The 24,007-nt window shown below is 39.3% G+C and overlaps 1 protein-coding gene across 1 annotated transcript in view; it reads left to right on the top strand.

Annotated features, from left to right (window-relative positions):
* TBX20 (T-box transcription factor 20) overlaps positions 1 to 23,270 on the top strand; it is a 33,543-nt gene extending 10,273 nt beyond the window's left edge. Inside the window, exons 5-8 of the mRNA XM_071560483.1 lie at positions 4,446 to 4,604; positions 8,007 to 8,083; positions 18,885 to 18,994; positions 22,930 to 23,270. Coding sequence (XP_071416584.1) covers positions 4,446 to 4,604; positions 8,007 to 8,083; positions 18,885 to 18,994; positions 22,930 to 23,270 — 687 coding nt within the window. The remainder of the gene's footprint in view (positions 1 to 4,445; positions 4,605 to 8,006; positions 8,084 to 18,884; positions 18,995 to 22,929) is intronic.
* Positions 23,271 to 24,007: the final 737 nt, after the last annotated feature.

Raw genomic sequence — 24,007 nt, 5'->3', positions numbered from 1 at the left:
AATGAGGTGTTGGGGAAAAGAGGAGTGATTTTGAATTCTAAAGCATGTGTAGCAGTAACCAATTTGTACAGCTGAATAATTATGGCATACAACATATCAGAAACTGCTTTCCTAGTGTGGTATTTATTGCCTGGACTATGTGAGACAGTGGCCATTTGTCTGAGCTGCATTCTGTGCAAATGTTTCTCACCCAAAAGAGAATTTTTACTCATTTCATGACTTGAGAATTGAATTACAACCATGATCATTTAAAATACATCTTGGAATAACAACAAAAGTATTTTTTAAAAAAACCCAACAAAACAAAAGAAAGCCCAGATAGATGTCTCTGTGTTTTTCTTTTGTAAAGATCCATCTGCGGGTATATCATTCTTGAATCCAGTTCCCACTGTTGTTCCCTTCATGACTAGTGGAACATTTTTTTTTCTTCTCTCTTTTATTTCATAATCTGTAGAAGGGCAAAGCTGAAGATTTGTGGGCTCTATCACTGAGTGATGATAGAGCAGTATACGTGCGCACTTAAAAAGAAGCATTTTTCTTCATAACAGGGGCCATGTGTGCCTCTAATAAAGGGCTCCCAGCAGTATATTGCAAGCTAGTTAGGAGCAGCGCAGTTCCCAGAAGCCCAGATGAGTATAAAGAAGAAGTAGGTTGGAGAAGCTGTCGGGAACAGAGACGTGACAGAGCAAGAAGACGTAATCATCTCAAATACAGGCAGTGGAAGAAAATGATCTGGAGTGTTTAAGATACAGCCTTCCCATTAATTTCCAAAGAAGCTGCAGAGGTTGATCCTTTTCTTTGCACAAAGGCTTTGGACAGCCAACGTAGATGGAAAGTTTTGCCTGTTCAGTTAAGAATAAGCCCTGAAGGCTTGATCCAGTGTTGAGATCTGTGTGACAGGTGCTACACCTTCACAGAGCATTTCCTTTTTAATATTTTGTGGGGTTTTATGTTCCAAATTAGGATGTCAGGTTTTATGTGCTACCTTATTGAAGTTATGTAAATACTATCATTGGATGATCAGTAGAACAAAGGAAGAAATTAATTCTCTGGAGCCTTTAAGGAGGGCTCATTGTGCTGCAGCCCACGGCTTTTCTGAACTCCAGCGTACTAAGAGGAGAATTGAAACACCTCCTGAAATCTCTCCCTGCAGTTTGAAAGAGCCAGTCTTCACTGGTGAGAATTTTATAATTATGTTTGATAAGGTGCGTTGGTTCCTGAGGAATTTTTGATGACCTAAAAGACCCTTTTAGATACAAGTTATACGTAGAGAAGCTAAACCAACTTGATTCCAACTTGTTTTAGTTGCTTGCTTTCTTAATCCTTTTAGAAGACAGTTTTGGGAGTTCAGGTAATTGTGGTGTTTTATTTGTAGGGTGGTTCACTTCCTGAAAAGGATTCTGAAGAGAAGAGGCATTTGTTTGTTCTCGCTTTTGTTTGTTTTCTCTTATTCTGAGACTTTTGGAGTCTGCAAGCATTTCTGCTTGTGTACATTCAGCAACATGCACATACCTTCAGCTATGCACATATTCTTCCCAAGCATCAGGCAGAAGTCTTATCTCTGTGTGCATGACACACAGCTTGCTCTATGGAAACACTTTCAGATATCCTTGCCAGAGGAAGGAAATGGCTCCTATCTCTGGATTTTTACAGCTGAGTGAGTAATTCCCATTTTTGTGGCTGTGAAACATTTATGAATGTCACTTTTTTCTCCAGATTTCTGGTGATCTTTTCACACAGAACACTCTCTTTAGGACTTTTGGTTGCACTTTGTTGGGGTGGTGTAGTTTCTGGTTTCTGGTGAGGTGAACCATGAGTGTATACATTATTGTAATTGCTTTACTGGCATTTATAATAGCAAAACTTAAACACATGAATGTTTGTGAAAGCAAACAGAAAGGTGTGAACACAGCCAATGAGTAATTGTGAAAGTAGGGGATTTGGAATAGCCACAAGGAGTTATGCCCAGGATTTTTAGAGTCAAGCAGGCAGAAGTTAGGTACTTCCATGCTTTTAGAAAGAAAACTTTGCCTGGTGATGCTCTTCTTTGATGAATATAGAAGCAACATTCACAGCACAGTTCTTGGATTCAAAACCACGTCGGAAGTTTGCAGCTGGCATCCAGATTGCCTCTAGGGCCTGGTCTGTAACCAGTGGGAGCCAGATGCCTACAAACCTACCTGACCTTAGAGCAATCAGGATCCTGTAAGGAGGGATCCTGGTCATCTACCCAGCTGCAGGCTGTCACCACAAAGGTAGATGGGGTGGCTCGGGGCCTGTGGCTGCCAGCCAGTGTGTGCTGGGGGACTGCCATGAGGATATGTGCACCTGATGTTTCTCCTGGGGCATGCAAGTGTATTGCAGAGCTGGCATCAGGGATTTTCTGACAGCCACACCATGCAGGCATGGCACTGCTTGGACCTTGAGACTGCTCTTTGAGGGTACTCTGTAAGCTACGCCCTGTGTATCTAACTCCTTTTGGCTGTTTTGATGGTCTTAACATAAGAAGTTGCATGGATATTAATGAACATCTTTGTGCATTATCCTGCTCATTTTAATATCAGTGAGTACTGCAACATCAGCAGCCTGTGTAGGGGTGCAGGTGGAGCACTATATAAAGGAAATAGTGACCTTAACCTTGGCATGGGGTTTTTGTGACCTCCTGGCTACATTCTGTACTTGTTCTGTCCCTGAATGACCAGACTTGCCTCTGGTGGGAGCGAGCAAGGTAGCACATCATGGCAAGGGATGTTTAGTTTGTGCACTTTAATTTTTGGAAAACTTTCATAAAGGATTATGTGGTCTTGTTTGAGAAATGTAGTTTCTTTATGACAATTTGCATTCACAGAGGAGTAAAGAAAAGGGCATATGTGGGAGCTGTAGCTGCTCTGTCACAGCTTTTTCCTCCTTCCGCTCGGCTGCTACTCAGATGTAATACCTTCGTGTGGCTATCATGGCCATGAAAGGCAATGGAAAGCATGAAGGTCTGAGGGCCAAACCCTCATAAGCTCATTACCATCCATGCACCCTCCTTTAAAATGTCTTTTCCATCTGCCTAGAGCACTCAAGTGACTAGTATGGTATGACAAAATTTTATGTAGAGACAGAAGAGGGCTAAGGATATTAAAGGCAATGTCTGTGACTGTTATGGGTATGACTATATAAAATGGTGAAGTTCTTTGAGAAAGGGCTGAGCTGCTAAAAGCAGACATGCAACATTTTCAGGACAATGACTCCCTGTCACTGGAATAACTTTCTTGATGCTGTTTGCCTGCCCCTAAAGTCCCATTATGAGTCTTGGCAATATTTGGCCCCAAAGGAGCAGCAAAGCAAACACTGACAGAAATTGTAGCCATGACAGAGCTGTCTCTAAGCTCTCCTCTCCAATGCAGTGTGCAACCTTTCTCATTGACTGAGTTAGCATGAAATACTGCACCACTTCTGCTATGTTTCAGCTGAAGTTAACGCTTCCTGAGGAATGCACATTAGCTATTCCAGATGTACGGAGCCGACTGAAATGTCGTTATGGCCCCTGCAAAATAGAACCACCCACACCAATGCCAATTTCGTCTTGTGACTGTGATTATATCCAAAACAAGGGCTGGTGTGAGCTGAGCTCTGTATTTAATTCTTATATTGTAATACTGTGGTTAGAGGCAGCCAAACCGGCCTCCAGCCAGTGGTAACTGAAGCAAGTGGGACTCGGTTTGACTCCGGTGAACATTGAAATTAGTTAGTTGGTACTTTAGGTTTAGAATCATTTTGGGAGCTCGTAAACAATTATTAATGAGGATAGAATAGCAGAACCTGGTCATTTTGGGGCGCTGTACTAGTTTCCCTCCTTGCTCTCATTTTTGGTAAGTCTGCGGTGAAGAGCATCTATGAAGTAATTTGTTTTAAAGGTTTGCCACAGTGAAAGGATCTGTGGAGTTTTATTTTTGGTCAGCTGTTTTGGGCTGCTGGTGGTGGTGGGTTTTTGGATGGGTCTTATTTTTCCTTTAATTTTTTTTTTTTCCTGAGGGATTTGTGACTGTTTTCATTCTGCACCTGTGCATTTTTGCAAGCGAGAACTCCTGATCATCAGCTTTCAGGAGTTACATATTTACACTTGCAAACTGGAACGCACACTGAGAGTAACTAATTCTGTATGTAAAACACCTCACCTGTAGGAACAGGTATTTATGCTTCAAAAAATATATGCTCACCAGTGGTGTAGGAGTGAGAGGAGACTAGCTCCTGGGATGCGTGTTTTTCCACCTTCATTTCCTGGAACTGAACAAAGTAGCTGGAAAGTTTGCTCTGAAAACCAGCCCCTGGCTAGTTAGATTTCAGATATCTTCCCTGAAGTGTTAATTTGATCTTTTTTTTCTCCCTATGGTTTTATAGCCTTTGAGGGTCCTGTCAACCTTCCTCTCAGGACAGTGCTGTGTCACTCTTTCTTGCAGATCATTTTGAACTCTATGCACAAGTACCAGCCAAGGGTCCACATAATTAAGAAGAAGGATCACACAGCTTCTTTGCTAAATCTGAAATCGGAAGAGTTCAGGACATTTATCTTTCCAGAGACGGTTTTTACTGCTGTTACTGCCTACCAGAATCAATTGGTGAGTACAGTCACTAATTTTTATGGATATAACTAAATCCCACCCTGCTAAAAACTACTTTTTGCCCCATCAAAACTAGAAAAGTTTTTGGCATAACCTATCTTTCCATGACAATCTTATCCACATTCAGGAGTAGTTCTTAAATATATGGGTAGTACTACTGACTTCAAAGAGCCATAAGGATTATTCATGAGAGTAAAGATGACAAGAGGCTTTCTTTTGTCTTCCCTTCTGTCTTTACAAAGATGTTTGCATATTAACATTTAGTCATTTTCTAATTATAGCTCATTAAGGAACTGTTCTTATTTACAGTGATCTTTTATGCCACAAGCTATGAGCTGAGAGAGATTCTGGTTTGCACATGATGATTTCATGGGCTCAAAAAGTTGACTAATTAAGCTGTAAGGCTCAAATGTAAGGAAAATCACTCAGAGATATGCCTTTTAGAGGCTGCCCAGATTACATCCAGATGTTTGAATTTCAATTTGCATGCCAGTGAATAATATATACAAAATAGAGGAGATCATAACAATGGATTGCTAATGAGTAATTTTAGGAAGTCTATAAACAATCAGAGAGCACAGCCTGTGCTTGACAGTGGATTGGGCTTTAATATTTAAGTCCCTGGAAATATGTTCTTGCCTTCAGTGTGATTCAGAGCATGCTTTAAAGGCTTAAAGACTATGGCACTTCAAAAATAAACCTATTTCCCTCTTTAGTTCCCCCAAGTTAAGAAAAATATAAGCATTGTCCAAACACATGGTCAGGCAACATCACAGAGACAATATACCTGCTGCATTATTTAAATAAGTTGTCATTTCCTAATATGAAACACAATGCTATGAATAAAATGAAACTACTGCATAGGGGGCCAAGGAAGCTGTGAAGATAACAGTAGTATTAAGTCAGTCCTTATTACAGACTCCACATCCTGATTTAAGACTTCAATGTATTGATTTTAAACTCAGGTTTGTACCTGAATGCTGCAGAAAACACACTCATCACCTGGCAATCTAGAGAATATAATGTTTGGACAGGCAGTTAGATTTTTCCATGTAACTTTCTGTAGAAACCAGCAAAATAGTAACAGGCACAAAACCAGCTAATCCTGGAGTTTATTTCTGTAGGATTTGTGTCTACTGATGATATTTACACCAGAGATGTTTCTAAACTAACCTTCCCAAAGCACATACATTGAGTTTTGGAAAATTTCTCAATGGAGCATCTCCGGAACCCCTAGAGGTTGATGTTGTCATTTTATTTATGACTAATGAAAATAGAGCCTTTTTTCATTTTTGCCATTTCTTTCAGAACTGTTTTAAGAAGGGATTGATTACATTTCTGGAGGTTATTAGATAAAAGCTAAATACATTACACTTTCAACAAACTATCTCATAATTTAAGATTTAAAGGGCATGCATTTATTTAAACAGTCAAACCACTGCCACAGAGTTGAATTGTAGGTCAGATTTCATTTTAAAATGCTTTCTAGCAGATGTTCTCTGATTGTTTGTGAGACAGTCTCTCAGGAAAAAATATGGCCATAAATGATTGTGAATCTCATCTGGCTTTGGTGGATACAAAAAGTTTCTCTTGTGATGTCATACCAAAACTTTAATATTAGGAAAATGGAAGTTTGATTGGTGAAAATATGCTCAAGAGATGAATAGACATCCTTATTGTTCTGTAGTGCAGTTGGCTTGGTGTGTTGGTGATCTCAGTCAATGGAACTAGTTAGAGCTTGTCTTTTTTCAAGGTAGTTTTCAGAATGCTGCCGTGAAAACGTTCACTGTACGTGAGGGACTAACTCGCCACTCTTGGACGTAGAATGAGACTATATCTTTCTGAGCTGTTTCAAGGTCCTTTTCACAAGGTTTCAGGGTTGTCTTCACCAGTTGTACTTGTGTGGTACCCTTGATCAGTACTGAGGTCCCATGGAGTATAACCAGCCCACTGCAGAATATTAATTAAAAACTCAGGTTTTGTCTTTGTCAGCATGTGCCTTTCTCTCTGTATTGCCCATCCAGAAGACATCTTTCTCAGAATTAAAAGTTGGGTTCAGTTGTCCTCTTTATTGTTTTTCGTTTTTGTTTTTTTTTTTTTTTTTTGGAAGAGAAGCTACCCTGTTTTGAAATACCTTGGTTTGATGACAGTGTTTGATTATTTGAGGATTTGGGAAAGGTCCTCTTTTTCTATTTTTTGAGTGTTGAGGTGCAGGTATTAAAATAATGTTGTGGCCTCTTCAATACAGGGGTTATTTTAATTTTTTTGTTTGTTTTTTTGGTTTTTTTTGGAAAGTCAGGCTGACAAACCTGCTTAATATGAAATGTTGAGAGCTGTTGATTTTCATGGGCTTAAGCTAGAGCTGGTAGCATTTGCTTCCTTGTAGGATGGGTCATATATTGTCCATCACCAAGCTCTAACTCCCACTTACAATTTTATTTTTAACTCTTTTAAACCCAAATATTGTAGTTGTATCTCAGGTCTTAATCACCAAATCAAAATTGCTTGAACAGATAGAAAAATTCACAAGGACAATGGTGCATTTTTTTTCTGCTCCCCCCAAAAATATATTTGAAAGCCACTGCCATAGGCCTGAAAAGTTTCACCGCAAAGTCAAAGGGAGCCCTGATGCTTTGGGGCAGAGGGATTCCTGTTTGATGGGTTGCTCTGTCAAAATAAGAAGGCTGACTGGATGACTGGGCAGGTTTGTAGAGATTTGTAGCTGCCTTTGAATAATAGAGGAGAGGTTCGATTGCAAGATGTCTGTTTTTTCAGGACTCTGATAATTTCATTGAGGTTGCTCCTTTAATTCACATTCTGTCACCTTAAGTCTGAGTTCTGCCCACAATTTTCAAGCCCTTCCTCAGCCTCTTTTCATAAAAAAACCAGTTAAACTGCCCCAGAGTGATGGCTGGTAGGCCTGGCTGAGAACATTTCCATCCCAGTTAAAAAAAAGGTGGTGCTGAATTGAAACCATGTCTTTGTCTTCAGGTCTGCAGATGAAAACTCCTAGTTTGGGCTCTTATTAGTTGATGTGCAACTCCACCAACAAGGCTCAGCTGTTAAGAGGGTGATTGGTATTGGTTGTGGAAAAGACAACTTGATTGATGCTGTTAAAGTATTTGGAAGCAGTAATGCTGTACGTGGGTGGGTTCCTCCTGCTCTGGGTAACATGAAGGCTGAGCCTGCTGTGCCCTTTGGTGTTTCCATTGCCATATGTATGACACACCCTGGTTTGCCTCCTCAGCTTTTCAGTGTCTTGAGAGCAGCACACACACACACATACGGAGCATGGATAAAATTAGCACTGAAGTCAGGAGGATGGATTGGTTGACACTTTGTATGCTGCAATACCTTAACAATATATTCATGTAATGTTGCTCTTCTCTGTGTTTCCAGATAACCAAGTTGAAAATTGACAGCAACCCTTTTGCTAAAGGATTCCGTGACTCTTCCAGACTCACTGATATTGAGAGGTAATGGGGACTTTCTGTTTACTTTGCATGCAGATAAGATAAAGAGAAGAGAGAGTTTGTAGGAAAAGCATCCTTTCAACTCCTGAGAAGCTCTGCATTTTAACGTTATCTTATTGCATATAGTAAGACTCCTCCACCTCCCTTAAAAATACTTATAAACTTTATGAAGAAAGAGCTGTTTTGAGTTTTGACATCTGCTCCAGTTGGGGCCAAAATATTTGTCTTCCTCAGGGGGCTTCTTGAAGGGGGGAGAGGGTCAGTTTTACAACTTCAGAATGGAAAGCTTTTTTCTTATCATGCCATTTTATCCTATTGAGGGCTGTGAGTTGGATCAATGGGAAACAAGGGCAGTGGTCCTGTGAAAAACATCTTTACGCTCCCCACTGCTCAACACAGTGGAAAAGAGAGTTCCCCAAATACACTTCAGCAGTACCAGACACTGAATTGGCAATTATTGCCATCAGGATGAATCCCATAACTCCCACTCTGACCACAAAGACACCTTTTTTATTTCACCGAAATTGTACCACAGACTGCATCAGGGGAAAGCTTTATCTGGAAACTGTTGAGTTTTGTGTATGTACAGCTCATTACAAGCAACTGCTGCCATAGGGACAGAAGCATTAACCCACAGCTGAGTAGGAAATAAACTTCAATCTCTTGGTAGCTTTCCAGTACGTCACATTTTTATGATATCGTGTCAAATAGTTTGGCAAATGAAGCAAATTATGCTCCCTGTGTCCTTTAAGCTGGAAGAGAACTCGATGGAGATGGATATAGCACATTTAAGTTTTCCTATGAGCACACAATCATGAAAGAAAGTTTGGAGAGATCAGAACCCTCCAGACTCCTATGTGGGGATATCCAGATGCATCTGTGAATCATCTTTCACAGGTGCATATAGGGGATAGAGTGCTCAGTGAAGTCATATTCATAGAGCTAAAGGAAGTCTTTACAGTATTTCAAAAGTACATCTGTCTAAGGAGGTCCATGGATGGGAAATAGTGGTATACTTTATACCCTACTGGTGATTGGATCATTAGTGATTCATTGAGTAAAAGGGTAAAAGAACAGTAACTTGGAGAAGGAAAGCTAATAAGCTGCAGTGCACACTTGCAAAGTTGCTGAAAACTGTTTCCTAAGTGAATGCCTTCATTGAAAATGAAGAAAAAAAAAGCAGGTTTAATAAAAATAGCATAGCCTGCCACTTTGACAGAATACTGAGGAAAACAACATCCAAAGCTTGGGTTTGCATGCAATAAATAGTCAATAAAGGACCTGTTGGAAGAGGTTCCCTTGTTTTACAGACAGGAGACATCAACAACACAGCTTTGCAAGGGTGGAAAGAGTCTGAACAGATAAGATGGGAGAAAAACTTAGTTGCCTTTGTGCAGATGAACCAAATGTTGTGGTGCTGGATATGAAGGGAAATTTTCCAGAGGACATCTTATTATAACAGCACATGGCATGGAGTCAGAAATGCTGAGCGTAAGCCACAGTGCCCTTTTGTTTATTGATAAGTGTAAGAATAGAGCCTGAGACAGGCAGTTGAGCCCAGGCATGAATTTGTCAGGAAAGATAAGGCAGACAAATGTGAAGCCTATGATAAATACAAGAAACAGAATGTGAAAAGTATTGAAATTACATTAAAAATCTGGGTTTGAGAGTCCAAGTTTGGTTAAGGTCTTATTTTGACTTGAATTGGAAATCTGAGGCCTGATTAGGGAACAATAGTATTTTAAAATACAAAACCTGGTGCACAACACATCAACTCAAGCGATAATAAAAGTGTAACATGCAAGAGGGCTGGCAACAGATTGTTTGAGAATTTGTTATACAATATGGTCCAGAAATACCAAGGGGTTTATGCCGTTCTGGAATTAAAATATTCAGGCAGATGAGAATGTCATTCTCTAAGTACCCACTGGTTCTATAGATTTCATCTTAGAACCAGCAAAATTGCTTAAAGAAAGCTGAAATAAAGCAAAAGAAACAGCAAAGTGAGATATGACAACAGGAAGAATTTCTTTCTTGATGTTCTTTGCGACATGTATTACAAGAAGGTGACTATTGAAAAGTACGGCATGAGTCTTGCTCAGTCTGGTTGGAAACACAGTTATTTCTGTAAGGTCATTGCTGGAGAAAAATACTTATTTGCCAGGGAAAAGACTCTGAAGGCCAAATGAACACTTGCATAGCTCTTGAAAACTGAGTAGTTGTCTAGAAGCTGTGAAAATACTTTCCATGCACTCCTCCCTTATCTGACCAGCCTACAGCACGCGTGTGAGTAACCTGCAGCGTGGTGCGGCAATCCTAATGGCCTCCTGTAAAGCATCCTGTGATGTTAGGGCCAAGAGAGCACTCATTTATCGTGAGTTCCAGCTTTCCCAAATGACCTAAGTAGTGTGAAAGCATACAGAGCTTTGTATTTCATTTCCAGGTATTTAAGCCTGCTTTTTCCTAAACAGCCTTTGGGGAGGGAAACAAATCAGATCAATTGATCTTTAGAGACCTAAAGAAATTAAATTAGTCTGGAGTCAGTTACTGCACTAAACCATCCAGTAATTGGATTGCTCCTTGTAACTGATTGAAAACAGCCTCTATCTGTAACAATATAGGGAGCTTTTCTTTATAGTAGATCTGAGAGAAAAACACATCTTTTTATGACATGATGACAGAAATTGCACTTTTTTAGCCTAATTGAATATGATTTTATAAATATGTGACTTTAACGATTTCAGGCTTTCCATTCTAGATTTACGATCCTTCTGTAGGTAATTCAAGCTGCAAATGCCTGTAGGATTAAATCTGTTGGCTTTGTATGTGTTAGAGTTAAAGTAATATATGTAAAGGTAATGAAATTTGCACAACAGTAGAGGAGGTAGCAATAGCAAACCTATAGCAATGCCTGTATTTTCTTTTGTTCCTGTCTAAATACCATTGAATGGTTTCCTTGTACTCAAGTCTATACATACAAAGCTTTTAACCATTGAAAAAAAACTTTAGTGAGCTTGGTATATACTGATTTTTCAGAAGGATGCAAGATTCTTTCCACAATCAACCCTTTCCCTAAATTAGTTGTGGTAATCTATTTACAGCAATGGGCAGACTTTATCTGGGGCTACTGTGATTTAGATAAGTTTCTGATTCACCTTTTGATCTTTTTATGTGGTATTTACATTTCCGCTACTATAAAAAGGCTCCCACAGTGGTTGTGATTGAAAAAACTGGACATTTAGCAGCAATTGCCAGAATGTGAAGCTTAATGTGCTGTGAATGTTGACTATGGGATGCCAAATACACTAGTGGGGATGAGTATGATCTTTTTTAATGGTAGCCTTTGTTAAAAAAGGCTAACACAGGTTTTATAATGAGAAATCCACTCTAGAGATAAGCTTTAAGGGAATACTTTTATGCTTGTGCTGAAGAAAACACTGGCAAAGACATAAAGAATGCAGAGGCTGAACCCAACAGATGAATTTTTTTATCTTGAGTATGAATTTTTTTATCTTGAGTATGAATTTTTTTATCTTGAGTATGAATTTTTTTATCTTGAGTATGAATTTTTTTATCTTGAGTATGAATTTATCTTTTGAATTGTTCTGAGGAATTTGCCTGTTAAACAGGTAAACAAAACCATCATTATTACATGCTGCTCAAACCATCCAGTGAGAAAGCTGATCATTTCAACAGCAGCAGTCAACAGAACCCCTGAATCATAAAGTATTGATAAAAAAAAATTGAGAGATCGTAATCATGATCTGAATATTGCTGGTTTATTTGACACTGCCTGTATATTTTCTTGTGTGTGATAGGCAAGTTCAGAGTGTGGACTTCTAACTGTTAAAGAGTTAAATGAGTATATCCATCTCCATTAGTCCAATAATGCTTCTGGAAGGTAGATACACACTTGAAGAGGCAATATGGAAAAGTATGGTTGCACACTCAAGTAGTTTTTAGGCAGAGAGGGGAAGGATGGGGGCAGGTGGTGTGGTGTGGTGATGAAGTAAGAGACCTGCATCCCAACTGGATTTGCATGGTAATCAATTCATAAATTTCCCCTGAGCAGCTTCATATATGAGATGTGGAAATACATCATACTGGCTTACAAGGCTGTAAGCAAAATCGATGATAATGCCCAGGTATGGGCACTGCCCTGCTAAGGTATCAGTCAAAGCCTGTACTGTGCAGTGTAGTCCTCTTTTCCATCCCTTCCCTGCTCACCCCACAGAGGTGCCACTGCTTACTGCTCATTGGAAGAACTTCCCTAACTTTTGAAAGCCCTGTGCCAGCAGCCAGAAATATATATCTATATATAAGCTCTGCAACGTGCACCCATGTCCCTGATTAAGTAGAGCTATGTCACAGTTCTTCAACAACTCAAACTGCCAGCTTATCTTTTATTCCAGCTAGTTCTCAGTCTGTGAATGTCAGCAACCAGACATGAAATATCATCTCTGGTGTTTAGGTTCGGAGAAGAAGTGAAGTCCCGAACTTAGGGAGAAATGCCAGGGACTCTGGTGCCTAAATGCCTGGTATCTAGTGCCATTCCAGATGTTGCTGATGCTACTCCGACCTTCAGTTGCTGCTCCAGATAGATGGGTGGATTGTCTGTGTTTTCTGCATCATCCCTTCCAGACCACTGCAAATGTCTTGATGCCTTAATACACCATAAAAGCACTGCTGGCCTATGTTTAGAGGCCTGAATTACTCCCTTCAAATCTGGTTCCTCTGACTTGGCTTGTTGTTATCCAGGCAACTGTTCCTTTTTATCCAGCAGAAAGCCCTCCATGCCAGTTAAAACCTCTTTAGTTCTCAAGTTTGTAAGCACTCATACTCTGGCTCATTTTCTACTTAGATATTCTAAGCTTTTATTTATACAAAATGGCATAAAAATGTCTTATTTTTCTAGTGGTTTCCATATACCTCATGAAAACGTAATGTGTGCATGAGGGGAGGGGATGATGTCAAATTAGACCTATGGTTTCCACTCCAGAGTGGGTTTTCCAGGGACTTCTCTCCGTCACCGGTTCAAAGTACTACTCACCTCTCACCCTCTGCCTAGAGAAAAAATGGTTGCAGTCACTGGGTGAAGTGGAGCTCCATGGGGCTGGTTAAGTAAGATAGTTTTCTCATTTTTATTTGCAGCTGAGAGAAATGGGATGAGTGTATTTATAACTTCTCGCTCCTTCTTCATAAATGTCATTACTTCTCCTATGTCATGGATTCAGCCAGGCAACATCACATCCCTGCATATTATAGCTCTTCCAGAATAGCTCGATTTTTACTGAGAGAGTAACAGTAAGCACCACTATGGAAGTACGCTTGTTCTTTATTCTACAATCATCAAAACTCAAATTTTTCATAATTTAAGTCTCATTTACTTTCTTTCTTAATATTGTATATACTCCTGGAGTGATGCATCCATCCCACGCTTGCCCAATAGTTTTGACTTCATATGAAAGTGTTTTGTGACTGTGTATTAGCTTTTGGGCCAAACCAGATTTCAGCTCATATGAGCCAATGTAGTCTGTAGGTCTTATTTTGTTCCTGGTTGGTTGGAATTGGATCAGTTTTAGTCTCAGCAGCCGAACAGAGCTGCTATGTTCTGGTAAAGATTTGGTCCATACCATGTCAGAGCTGAATTAAGAACTTATGGTCAGTCTCTAATACTCATCTGCCAGTGTAAGAGCAAGTATATGTAACAAATTAACATGTCTGTATGTTTGGACATATATAAAACAGCAAATAAAGACTATAGGAACATAAAGGCTGAGCAGGGGTTCTGACAGCATATGTTGTTCACTCATAGCTGCTGTTATGGAAATGTATTTGTTCCTCCTGCTGTGCTGTTGTTTTTTTTTTTTTATGTTTGGTTGGGGTTTTTTTTGGGGGGGGGTTGTTGTTTTAGTTTGGTTTTTTTCCTTTTTTTATGGTCTTGTTTTTAGCACTTGCATCTTGGACAAATTAGTCATCTTTTCCCTTAAAAAAGAAGTCCTACTACAGTTTGACTTCCGACAAGTTTATTTTTATGCCTTCTCAGCCCATTTATTCCATCTGTCTTCACCTCACCTCACTTCTGACGTCTTCTGTTATCTGGGCTTTCTTCCAAACATACTAACTGGCAGCTACAAAAAAAGGAAACCTTTGAAATGCAGAACTAAAGAAGTCATTCAGGCTGCAAACTGATAATTCATACACTTTATATCCTGTTCTGTATTTTTCTTTGTGTTAGACTGAATGGCCAAGCAAAACATCGTTGTCAGTTTTATTATTTTATTATTTTCCCACCATTTTTTTTAATTGGCATTGTCTTTCCTTATAAAGAAAAACAAAAACAAAAGAGAGGAAAAAAAGAGCAAATCTTATGACACCAGGAACAGGGGACAGATTCTGAGGATACCCTTCTCTTTTCACTTACCTAGCGCTTGAATAGAAAGAGTTAAAAAAAGAGGTAATGCTAAGAAGCTGCTCTGCTCTGAAATTTGTACCTCTTGTAGCCACTCCTGAAACAGCAGCTCACACAGAGGACATAAGTTTAGAGTGCCTGGCTCTGCCACCTGCTCTTTCTCATTGCAATTTGGCTTTAGCACATTGTATTCAAAGGAGTTTGAACCTGGCTCCCTGTTCAAATCCATGGCAGGATCTTGAGATTGGTCTGTAAAGTGTCAGTGAACCATTTGCCAACTACATCAGGATTTTCCTATCTCCTTTTGGTCCCCTGAGGCCACTCTATATGTACATGGTACTGTTAACTAAACAAGGCTAAAGATTCAGCTCGTAGCTGCACAACATAAAGCATCCCTAGCTGAAAGTCCAGTTTTGTAATCAGTTGCCAGCAGGGACAAGAGTGAAATGTTTAATGAAGAGGTTAACCTGCAGAATACCAAGATGCTCCCTGTGCACCCTAAACCCTTGCTACCTGATGAATTCTTTCAGCCCCTCACATCCTCTGATTTCAGGTTCAAACTTTGCTGTTTTATTTCTTGAACAAAGAAGAGAAGTGATTCATTGGTATAAGGTTTATTGAGAGGACTGGGCTCAAGGTGTGCTTCTGTTGGAATGTAGATTATTGGGATCAGCCCGAGCTCCTTTTTCCCATTACTTTTCCTCACATTTGTCTCACCTCAACATCTGCTCTGTGGGTGTGCTTGCCTATAGGAGATTAGTTTTTTCCTTTCCATTTGGCACATGGTTCCTTTTCTTTTTCTCAAGCAGCTTCAGTCCCTAACTTGCTCTTCTCCAGTCTGTTATCTGCAACTATTACCCAGCTATAAACATTGCACAGCTTAATCATAGTAATAAATTGTGTCTATGTGCATGTGCTTTCCCCTCCTCTGTGTATTTCCAAGATATGAGTTGAAGAGCAGTCTGGAAGACTGAAAATTGTTGGTAGACAACTCAAAAGAATTTGACAGAAAGAAGACATCTTACCTTTATCCAGTTGGCAGCTTGTGATCTCTCAGAACAGTTTATTGGTAATTTATTGATAATGGAAGAAACTTTGGAGTTCTAAGACATTGTAAGGTAAAAATTGTTAGGTCTCAGTATTAGATAACAAGTGTCTGATCACAAACAAAGAAACAGGAGGACAGAAGTTGAATTTTGAATGATTGGAAGGAATTTTGTTCTTCAGACAGTTTAGTCTGGAACAATGCTGAAAAATACTCAAAGCTTTTCAAAAAACCCTCCACCATATTCTTCATTTGCTGTTGTTTTGTTGGGTTTTTTTTTGAAATTGAATACAGAATCATAAAATGGCAAATATCATTAAGAACTTTTAAAAATTATTTCCATAAGTCCATTGAACCACATTGAGATGTCTGAAGATGTTGCATACAGAACTATAAAGTCAGATGTAATAGTGTCTTTCCCTCCTTGTAGTAGTGTTATTGTAATATTTTGGTACTTGAAAAAATGTATCGTACTAATGCACTCCACAGAGCACCATATTTGGGTTAACCTAAGGAGTTCATGCTTCCATAAAGAGATGATTTTGAGATTTAAGTCCCTCTGGCCCCAGTGGAAACAAGGGTATAGGAAGGAATCTGTGTTTCAGATTGCCACCTTTGTTTCTGAATTTTGAAATAGATTTTACAGGCACTTAAATTGTGTAGTTTAAGTTTTGCTTCCTCCTATGTATCTGCACTAGAGTAGGTCCTAAGGCACTTCTGTCTTTAAAGGGGAGAGGAGTCTGGCCTCCTCCTTCCAACCTATGTGGTAAACTCCAGTGTTTCCATGGATTAGACAAGTTGCAACCCCTGTCTCCTCTAGCCATACTCTGGATGGTGTTTTCTGAGCATGGAATATTTCAGCATGGTGCAGAGCCCACCACCAAAGAGAAGGAAAGAAATCTAAGTGCAGACTTCTGCTCTTGTTTTTTCCAAGTGGAAGAAACCGTGCTTGGAGGAATTACTCAGATATATTTCAAGAGCGGAGAAAATACACCACTTCTTTATTTTTCTCTATTTCCTTTGGCACGCTTAGGTGTGCTCAGCCTTTTGAATTTTGTAGGTCTGTTTGGAGGTTTATATGCTTCATGTGTTTTATATGGAAAGAAGAGGGTCCGCCTGAAGGCTGTGGGGGCCAGGGCCAGGTGCCTAAATTTTGGTGTGAATCTCAATGCTTTGCATCATGATGTCTGTCACAGGCTCAATCTCTAAAATGAAAAATTGGTAGGTGTTTTGTGATTATAGTGTAAGCAACCAACGTGGTTAGGCAAGATAAGCATATACAGTTTTGAATATTTAGATCTCAGCTGCACAAAAGGAATTGCTTTTGTGAAGTTAGTTGCTTTTCCTGATCCAAGTTTGCACAGTACACCATTCCCTCTGCCATAAAACCCCTTGTCTGTTCTGCTAATGATCTTCTAAAACCTTTAGCATACTATCTGCAACACTGCAGCATAAAAAAAATTAATAAATAAATAAACCTACCACATAGTTTCCTGGTTTCAAACTTTGCAGAATCAGGGTTCACTAAGAAGTCATCTCTCTTTTTCCTTTAAAAGAAGACAACCATATAGAATAATAGAGTTCTCTGTCTAGCATACAAACGCATCTGGAAAGAATTTAGCCTGCAATAATTGCGGGCATTTGATTTAGCATTAAATCCCTGTAGGTAATTCAAACATAAATTTATTGGGGTGAGTTTATCCCCAAGTCGCCATAGGATTCAATGTGTTGGAGATGAAATTGGCCCACTGCACCAAAGCTAGAGCCTGCATTGTTTCTGTTGCATCAGAATATTATTACATGCTGTTAGTCCATCATTATAAGCAGACTTTACTACAAATAAAGTCAATAGAGACAATACAGACAATCACCTGAATCGCATTTATTTTTCAGACTAGTCATTTTCAAACTAGTCATTCTTTGGTTATGAATATGTTTATATAGTGATATCTAAATCACTCAGACAACACCGGTCTATTTCATTATTCTGTTATGCTGTACTCATAAAAGATAATCTTTTTGGTTAAGTAAAATTCTTTCCATTTCCCATTCTGCTTCAGAAAAAAAGCCTAATGTTTCAAGAGGCATTCAGCACATAATGTAAACAATGCCATCTGTCTTTTTCTTTGCAAAATCTTCTTCGAGATAGCCCTGATATGCCTACTGTTTTCAATCACTTAAAAGGCAGTAATCCAATTATATCATCCTCTATGTAGGAACTGCCATTGCTTTCAGTCCACTTCCAATCCTGACACAAGTAAATCACTTTGATAAGATCCACTTTTTATTTATTTTTTTTCTGAGGAGACTAGCATAAGTAATGATGCCAGTGATAGACCAAGGACAAAATGACCATAATGGACTTTTCATAGGAAAGGAAAACATGTGCCATTGTGATTTATCATCTTACTTGATAAATACTTTTTCTTGGAATTTCTGCAACAGCCACACTCTGAGCGAAGGGCATTTGCAAGTATGAATGGACAAATGATAAATTCAAACAAAAACTCTCATCAAACAGCAGATTTAAACAGCTATGGCTACTTATATTTCTTAAACAGGAACAAAGCTATTTTGGAAATGTGCCTAAGTCATATTCATCTTTGGTATAATGCCATCTACTTACATGGAAATGCACTGGGAATGTGTAAGGTTGGATCTTCCTTACAAACTACTAAGGCTTATCATGCAGATATGCCTTCCTCCTATTTAAAAATGGTTTGGGCGACTTCAGTGCTTTGTGCCACCAGTGAAGCAGGGGCCTGGCAGGCACATCTAACCTCCCAGAATAGATGTGGCATGAGATCAGTAAACTTCCTGCTACAAACTGCTCTCAACTCTGATGCTGAGAAAGCATGGTTAGAGCTGAGCTGTCTCTGGACACATCTACCCCTTGCACTCTGATTTCAGGAAAATGGGAGAGCAGCAGATAAGGTGGTCAAGTGCGATGCAAAAGCCTATTTGAAAGGAACTGGACCACAGGTGTCTCTTTGAACCGAGACCAATCACTCAGCACAAATAACCCCAGAGTTTGCATTTTCAAATTTATGAAGCGTAGTACTGGTCTTGTATTCACTCTTTGAGATCACATCCAGGAAACTCAGTAGGAAGTTCCTTCTACTTTGCTGAAGAAACAGGTAAGCGGTGATCAGCAATATTAAATAAAACCACAGGCCAACTCTGGCATTTCTGATGTCATGCTATGAGGTAAGCCTTTTGTTAAGTAATTTTGGAGAGTGTGTGTAAGAATGCTGTGATCCGGACAGGAAAAAGGCCCTGTATTTAACCTGATGAATTAGGGGGCTGTTTAGGATGATATTGATACAGTGGGTTGTTTCCTTTTACAGAGAAAGCGTGGAAAGCCTTATCCAAAAACATTCCTATGCCCGGTCCCCCATTCGAACCTATGGAGGAGAAGATGATCTTGGAGATGAAAGCCAGGCAACACAAAGCAGAGGTAGGAAAATGTGCTCATGAGGTGAACTGTGGTGACCTTGCTTGAGGAAAGCAGGACCACAATCTGTACTGTGGTACTCTAAAACATTTCTCTGGTGTGTCTCTCTGCCATGGAGTCCTATAAGGAAGAATATTTGTTACTTTACGGTTCTTTGAGACATCTGGTATGCTCATGGTGCTGGTGTAGGCAATTTAGTTCAGGAGGCAGCTCTAGAGATGCCCATAATAGTCTTTGCCATGAGAAGAGAAACAGCTCTGCTTCCTCTTCAAGGTATCTGAAAACCAGGAAACTTCATTACTGTGGTTCCAAGAACAAACTAACACTGCCCATCTTTTAGCAGGACTCACTAGCTGAGCTCTGCACCATTTTGTAAGACACTCTGTAGATGTGCCACTTACTGACCCTCTAGCAGGGGGACGTAGTTCTGACTATCTTCAACCAGCCTGTTGTTAACCTGCTTTGCCTCCACAGGAAGAAAAGTCTGTGGCTCCCTGGAAAATTGATGTTTGGTTGTTATCTCTTAGTCTCTAAAAGGTGCTTTTCCTGCTGAGGCAATTAGCCTCCAATGCTTTATCAGTTTGTCTGCTCTAGCAGCAGCAAAAGTAGCAGCAAGACAGACTTTTTCTTTGTGGGGATACTTACTGGACAAATTGCATTTGTCAAAATCTACCACTGGGAATAGATCTCAAACCCATTCTGTGGGATTACTGACTAGCATAAACTTGTGTTGCATTATACTTTGCATGTTGACTTTGTGACCTGCCTGATATGCCACAGCCACTTGAGGTAAAGCAGTTCTGTCTTCCGACTGGCAGTGCCCTTGTCTTGTCCTTTAACTTCATACAGTGTTGCTAAGATAAGAGCTTTATTTCTGGTCATAACCTCTTTGGACTTGTGCAGGGAAAACATGCTTATTTTTAACCATGACTTGCTTTCCAACAAAATGTGATTAGGTGCACTTGTTCTTACACAGCTATTCTAAGAGCAGGTCCCTAGAGTTTCTAGAGCAACTCCTCACCTGGGATGATACCATCCTTTCACATCCTTTTGGGGGATTACCTCCCTTCATGTCAGTTTAGATCCTAAGTCAGCTGTTGTTGAAGATTGTTAAATTTTCCCTTTCTGAAAGTGCTCAGAGCAAGTCATCTTCTCCTCAAAAAGAAATAATACTTTATTACAATTAACTTTATTTCTAATAAAAGGGTACAGTTCTGCATTTGTTCACAATATGGCAAGAGAGTAAGTGAGGGAGATTATGATTATGGCAATGAACCTTTTTCTAATCAGTGAGCCATATGCTAGCACGGGACGTGACTGTTCTGGGCAACCAGAGGCAAGCACAGAGGGTAAAACATACTGCTCTTGCAGATGAGTAAATGGCACTGCCTTCACTCTCTCTTTAGGTCTGGTATTCTTAAATAAGGAAAAGTCCTCCTAGATACAAGGAGAGAAGTAATGTTCCTACTGAAAATCCACAGACATTTTAGTATCTTTTGATGCATTTTAAAACAACCTTGCATGCAAAACTGATGTGCTTCCATACATATGAGAGCTGACTGCCAAATATAAACACTTTGCTGGTGACATGTGTTATAGGCTCTCTGAGGACTCGATTGCCTCAGAATTACTAGAGCACATTTCCTTGGTGCAGGCAAATGTGGTATATGAGACATTTTGTAGCACTAAGCTGCAATTAGAGACCACTGCAGCTGGAGGAGTAAAGGATAGTTATGGAGGTTCCTCATGAGATTCACAGAGTAGTTTGAGTTGGAAGGGACCTTTAAAGGTCATCTAGTGCAAACTCCCTCCAATGAGCAGGGGCATCTTCAACCAAATCATGTTCCTCAGAGCTCCACGCTGAACAATCCTAAACCTCTAAGTCTTTCCTTACAGGAGAGACGCTTCAGCCCTCTGATCATTTCACAATCATTAATGAGAAGGAATCACATACTTTATTCTACATAGAACAAGGAAACAAATAGAAGTGATAGACTTTCTAGTTACTTCAGCACCTTCCCAGAGCTCACACTGCTCAGACAATTTCAGCCATGGAAGCTGCCAGCCTACAGTAGCACTTTTATCATAAGACATCTATTTCCAAATGAATTAACAGATAGGAAAGATATAAATCCAATTAAAACTCTTCAATGCATAATTTCGCTGTGCCTGCATCCACACAGAGGATTCATAGTAACCACCTGGAACACAGCCAAATGTAAACCTTCTAGGCAAATTCAGATTTGCATCCTGCTTTTCCTGTAGTGCAATAACGCTCAGATACCCCCTGAATTGTCAAGGGTTTTGCTGTGATCTGTGAGTCAAGTGTTTTCCCCCGGATCCTAACTTCCCAGCAGTTAGGATTTGCTTCAGTGGTAGGGCCTGGATTTGGTTCAAGTTTGTTTCCACTGCTGAATCAACAAAATTTCATTTTTCCTGTTACTGGGCTGTTTTGTTTGTTTCATTAAGCAGAGGAAAAAAAATAATTATAAGTATCTCTTTTTCTGTTTTGAGACTATTTCCCTTAAGAGATTGATGATTTTAAAAAAATAACAACTTGCATTATTTCTTTCTATTCTTTTTTGCTTATAGTTTTGGATTATGTGACTATGATTGGTTACTATACTTCATTCCAGTAAGTTTACCTTGACAGATAAATGTCTTCATATTTTTTCATTTCAGAATTTGGATGAACCTCTTTTCTAGAATCAGATTTATGAAAGTAATTTTTTATCTCAGAATGTTTTGCAATACTGGCTTGAAATTGTATTTTGTCAAATACTCTTGCCAGTAAATTTATTTTCTAAAGCAAGGAAGTTGGCCAAGAAAAAAAAACACAGAAGGGACATGAGTTGAATTATTGTTTGAAGAGGAATAAAAAAAGTTTATTTGTAGCATTTTATTGTATTCCCCATTTTAAGATATCAGACATATTATGACAATGACCAGATGCATATAGGAATTATAGAGGTGAAGAGCAACACAGTCACCAGATTATTGGAAAATCACCATGGGTAATTACCTAAACAAATTATTTATTGTTTACCCCAAAATTTTACTATCAACATGAAATAAGTACTTAGTTTCAATTTTAAGAAATAATTTCTGTTTTCCTTTATGATTCTTCACGCTTCAGAAAAAGCCCCAGTATTCTAAAGAATTGGAAGATTTGTGAAAACATTTTTTTACATTTTCAGATTAAACAAACCAAAACTGAAATGACAGGCAAAATGCTTCCATTTGATCAAAAGAAAGTAACTATCTTCAGAGCAACTTCTGCATCTCTTACCGTGATTTAGCATTAGTGTTGTTTCTTGAAGCACTGTACACAGCTGGAAAAACAACAGATGTTTTGACATTTACACTTTTAGATGATTTTGTTCTATATTGTAGAAATAGGTTGACTGGAAAGATGCAGCATTGACAAGATTAACTAGGAGAAAAATAACCAAACAAACAAAAGGAAAAACTTGTAGTACAAATTACATTTTTCTTCATTTTTGCCACACTGAAATTTTAGGAAAAAAATTTAATAGTTCTACTGAAGATCTGACATAAAAATCTACAAGCACATCTTCAAAGCAAGGATATAATGCAGTGAGATTCCATGACAGAGTAAATACTCCAGTGTTTAGTGGTAGCATTACAGGGTGCTTCAGTGTTTAACACCAAAACTGTCTGCTGTGCAAAGCTGATTTTACTGTTCAAGCCACTGCAAACAGCTTATTAAAATGGAAATTCATCTAAGATGTAGTGATGCAGGACAGCAACCAGCAAAAAATAATATAAAGAGAGAAGTCTTTGGAAATTATTTCCAGGGACAACTGATCATTGAAATCAGCCTTGCCATGAAATACTAATTTTCTCTTTTTTTTGCTATCTTACCAGTGTGGTGTGTTGCAGTGCCAATGTCAGGCATTCTTTCTCTTTGCTTGCAGGGTCAGCCTTTACAACATCCGATAACCTGTCCCTCAGTTCCTGGGTTTCCTCTTCAACAAGTTTCCCGGGATTTCAGCATCCACAGTCTTTGAGTGCCCTGGGTACCAGCACTGCATCCATAGCTACACCCATTCCTCACCCAATCCAAGGATCTCTGCCTCCGTACAGCCGCCTGGGAATGCCTCTTACACCTTCTGCCATAGCCAGCTCCATGCAGGGCAGCGGCCCCACCTTCCCCTCCTTCCACATGCCCAGGTACCACCATTATTTCCAGCAGGGTCCTTATGCGGCTATCCAAGGACTGCGTCACTCTTCCGCAGTGATGACACCGTTTGTATGAGCGATGTAAGACAAGAGAAAAACAAGATTTTAAGTGTGCAAGTTTGCTATGAAAAATACAAGGGACCTTCCTGAAAGGCCTGTGGCAGGAGTGCTGAACTCGCAACAAACCAGCTAAGAAAATGCATTATGGATATAGATTCCTCTTTCGGGGGATCACAAGAAGAAAACATGCAGCTTGGAGCTGCTCACAGATCTATGTGTAACACAGCCAAAATGGATCCCAAAGTCCCCAGGATTTTTGGTCATGTGCAGCTTGTTCCAAAGGTGCATTATACATAGCAAAAAGAGATTATGCAGCAGTGTACAAATCAATTGTCTATAGGTCTTTTTTCATATGCTAGATGAATTATGAAAAAGGCAATACTCTTACTCATCTTCATCTCTTCTTGTGACTGATGAGCATAAAAGAAAATGTATTGCTATAACTTTGAGCATGTTTTAGGCTATCTCAGCATACATTTGCTGAAAACAGGACAAAGTGGAGAAGACCACTGTCCTTTTTAAGACTGGCTTATATTCACCAAACCCAGTATTTCTTAGTTGCTCCTATAATCACAAAGAGAAAATTATTAACATTTCTTTCTTTCTTTCTTTCTTTCTTACACAAAACATCTCAGTTTCAAAAAAAGAACTGTGTTACAGGACTGTAGTAGTAATAATGTATTCTCTTCTTCAGTCTAAAAAGAAGGAGGAGCAATTTAACAGTCTGTTAAGGTATAATGAAGGAAAATTTTG

Source organism: Pithys albifrons, chromosome 7, assembly GCF_047495875.1.
Source record: "Pithys albifrons albifrons isolate INPA30051 chromosome 7, PitAlb_v1, whole genome shotgun sequence".
Classification (NCBI taxonomy): Eukaryota; Metazoa; Chordata; class Aves; order Passeriformes; family Thamnophilidae; genus Pithys; species Pithys albifrons.
Note: the sequence above shows the minus strand (reverse complement) of the source record. Positions and strands in the feature narration are given on the sequence as shown.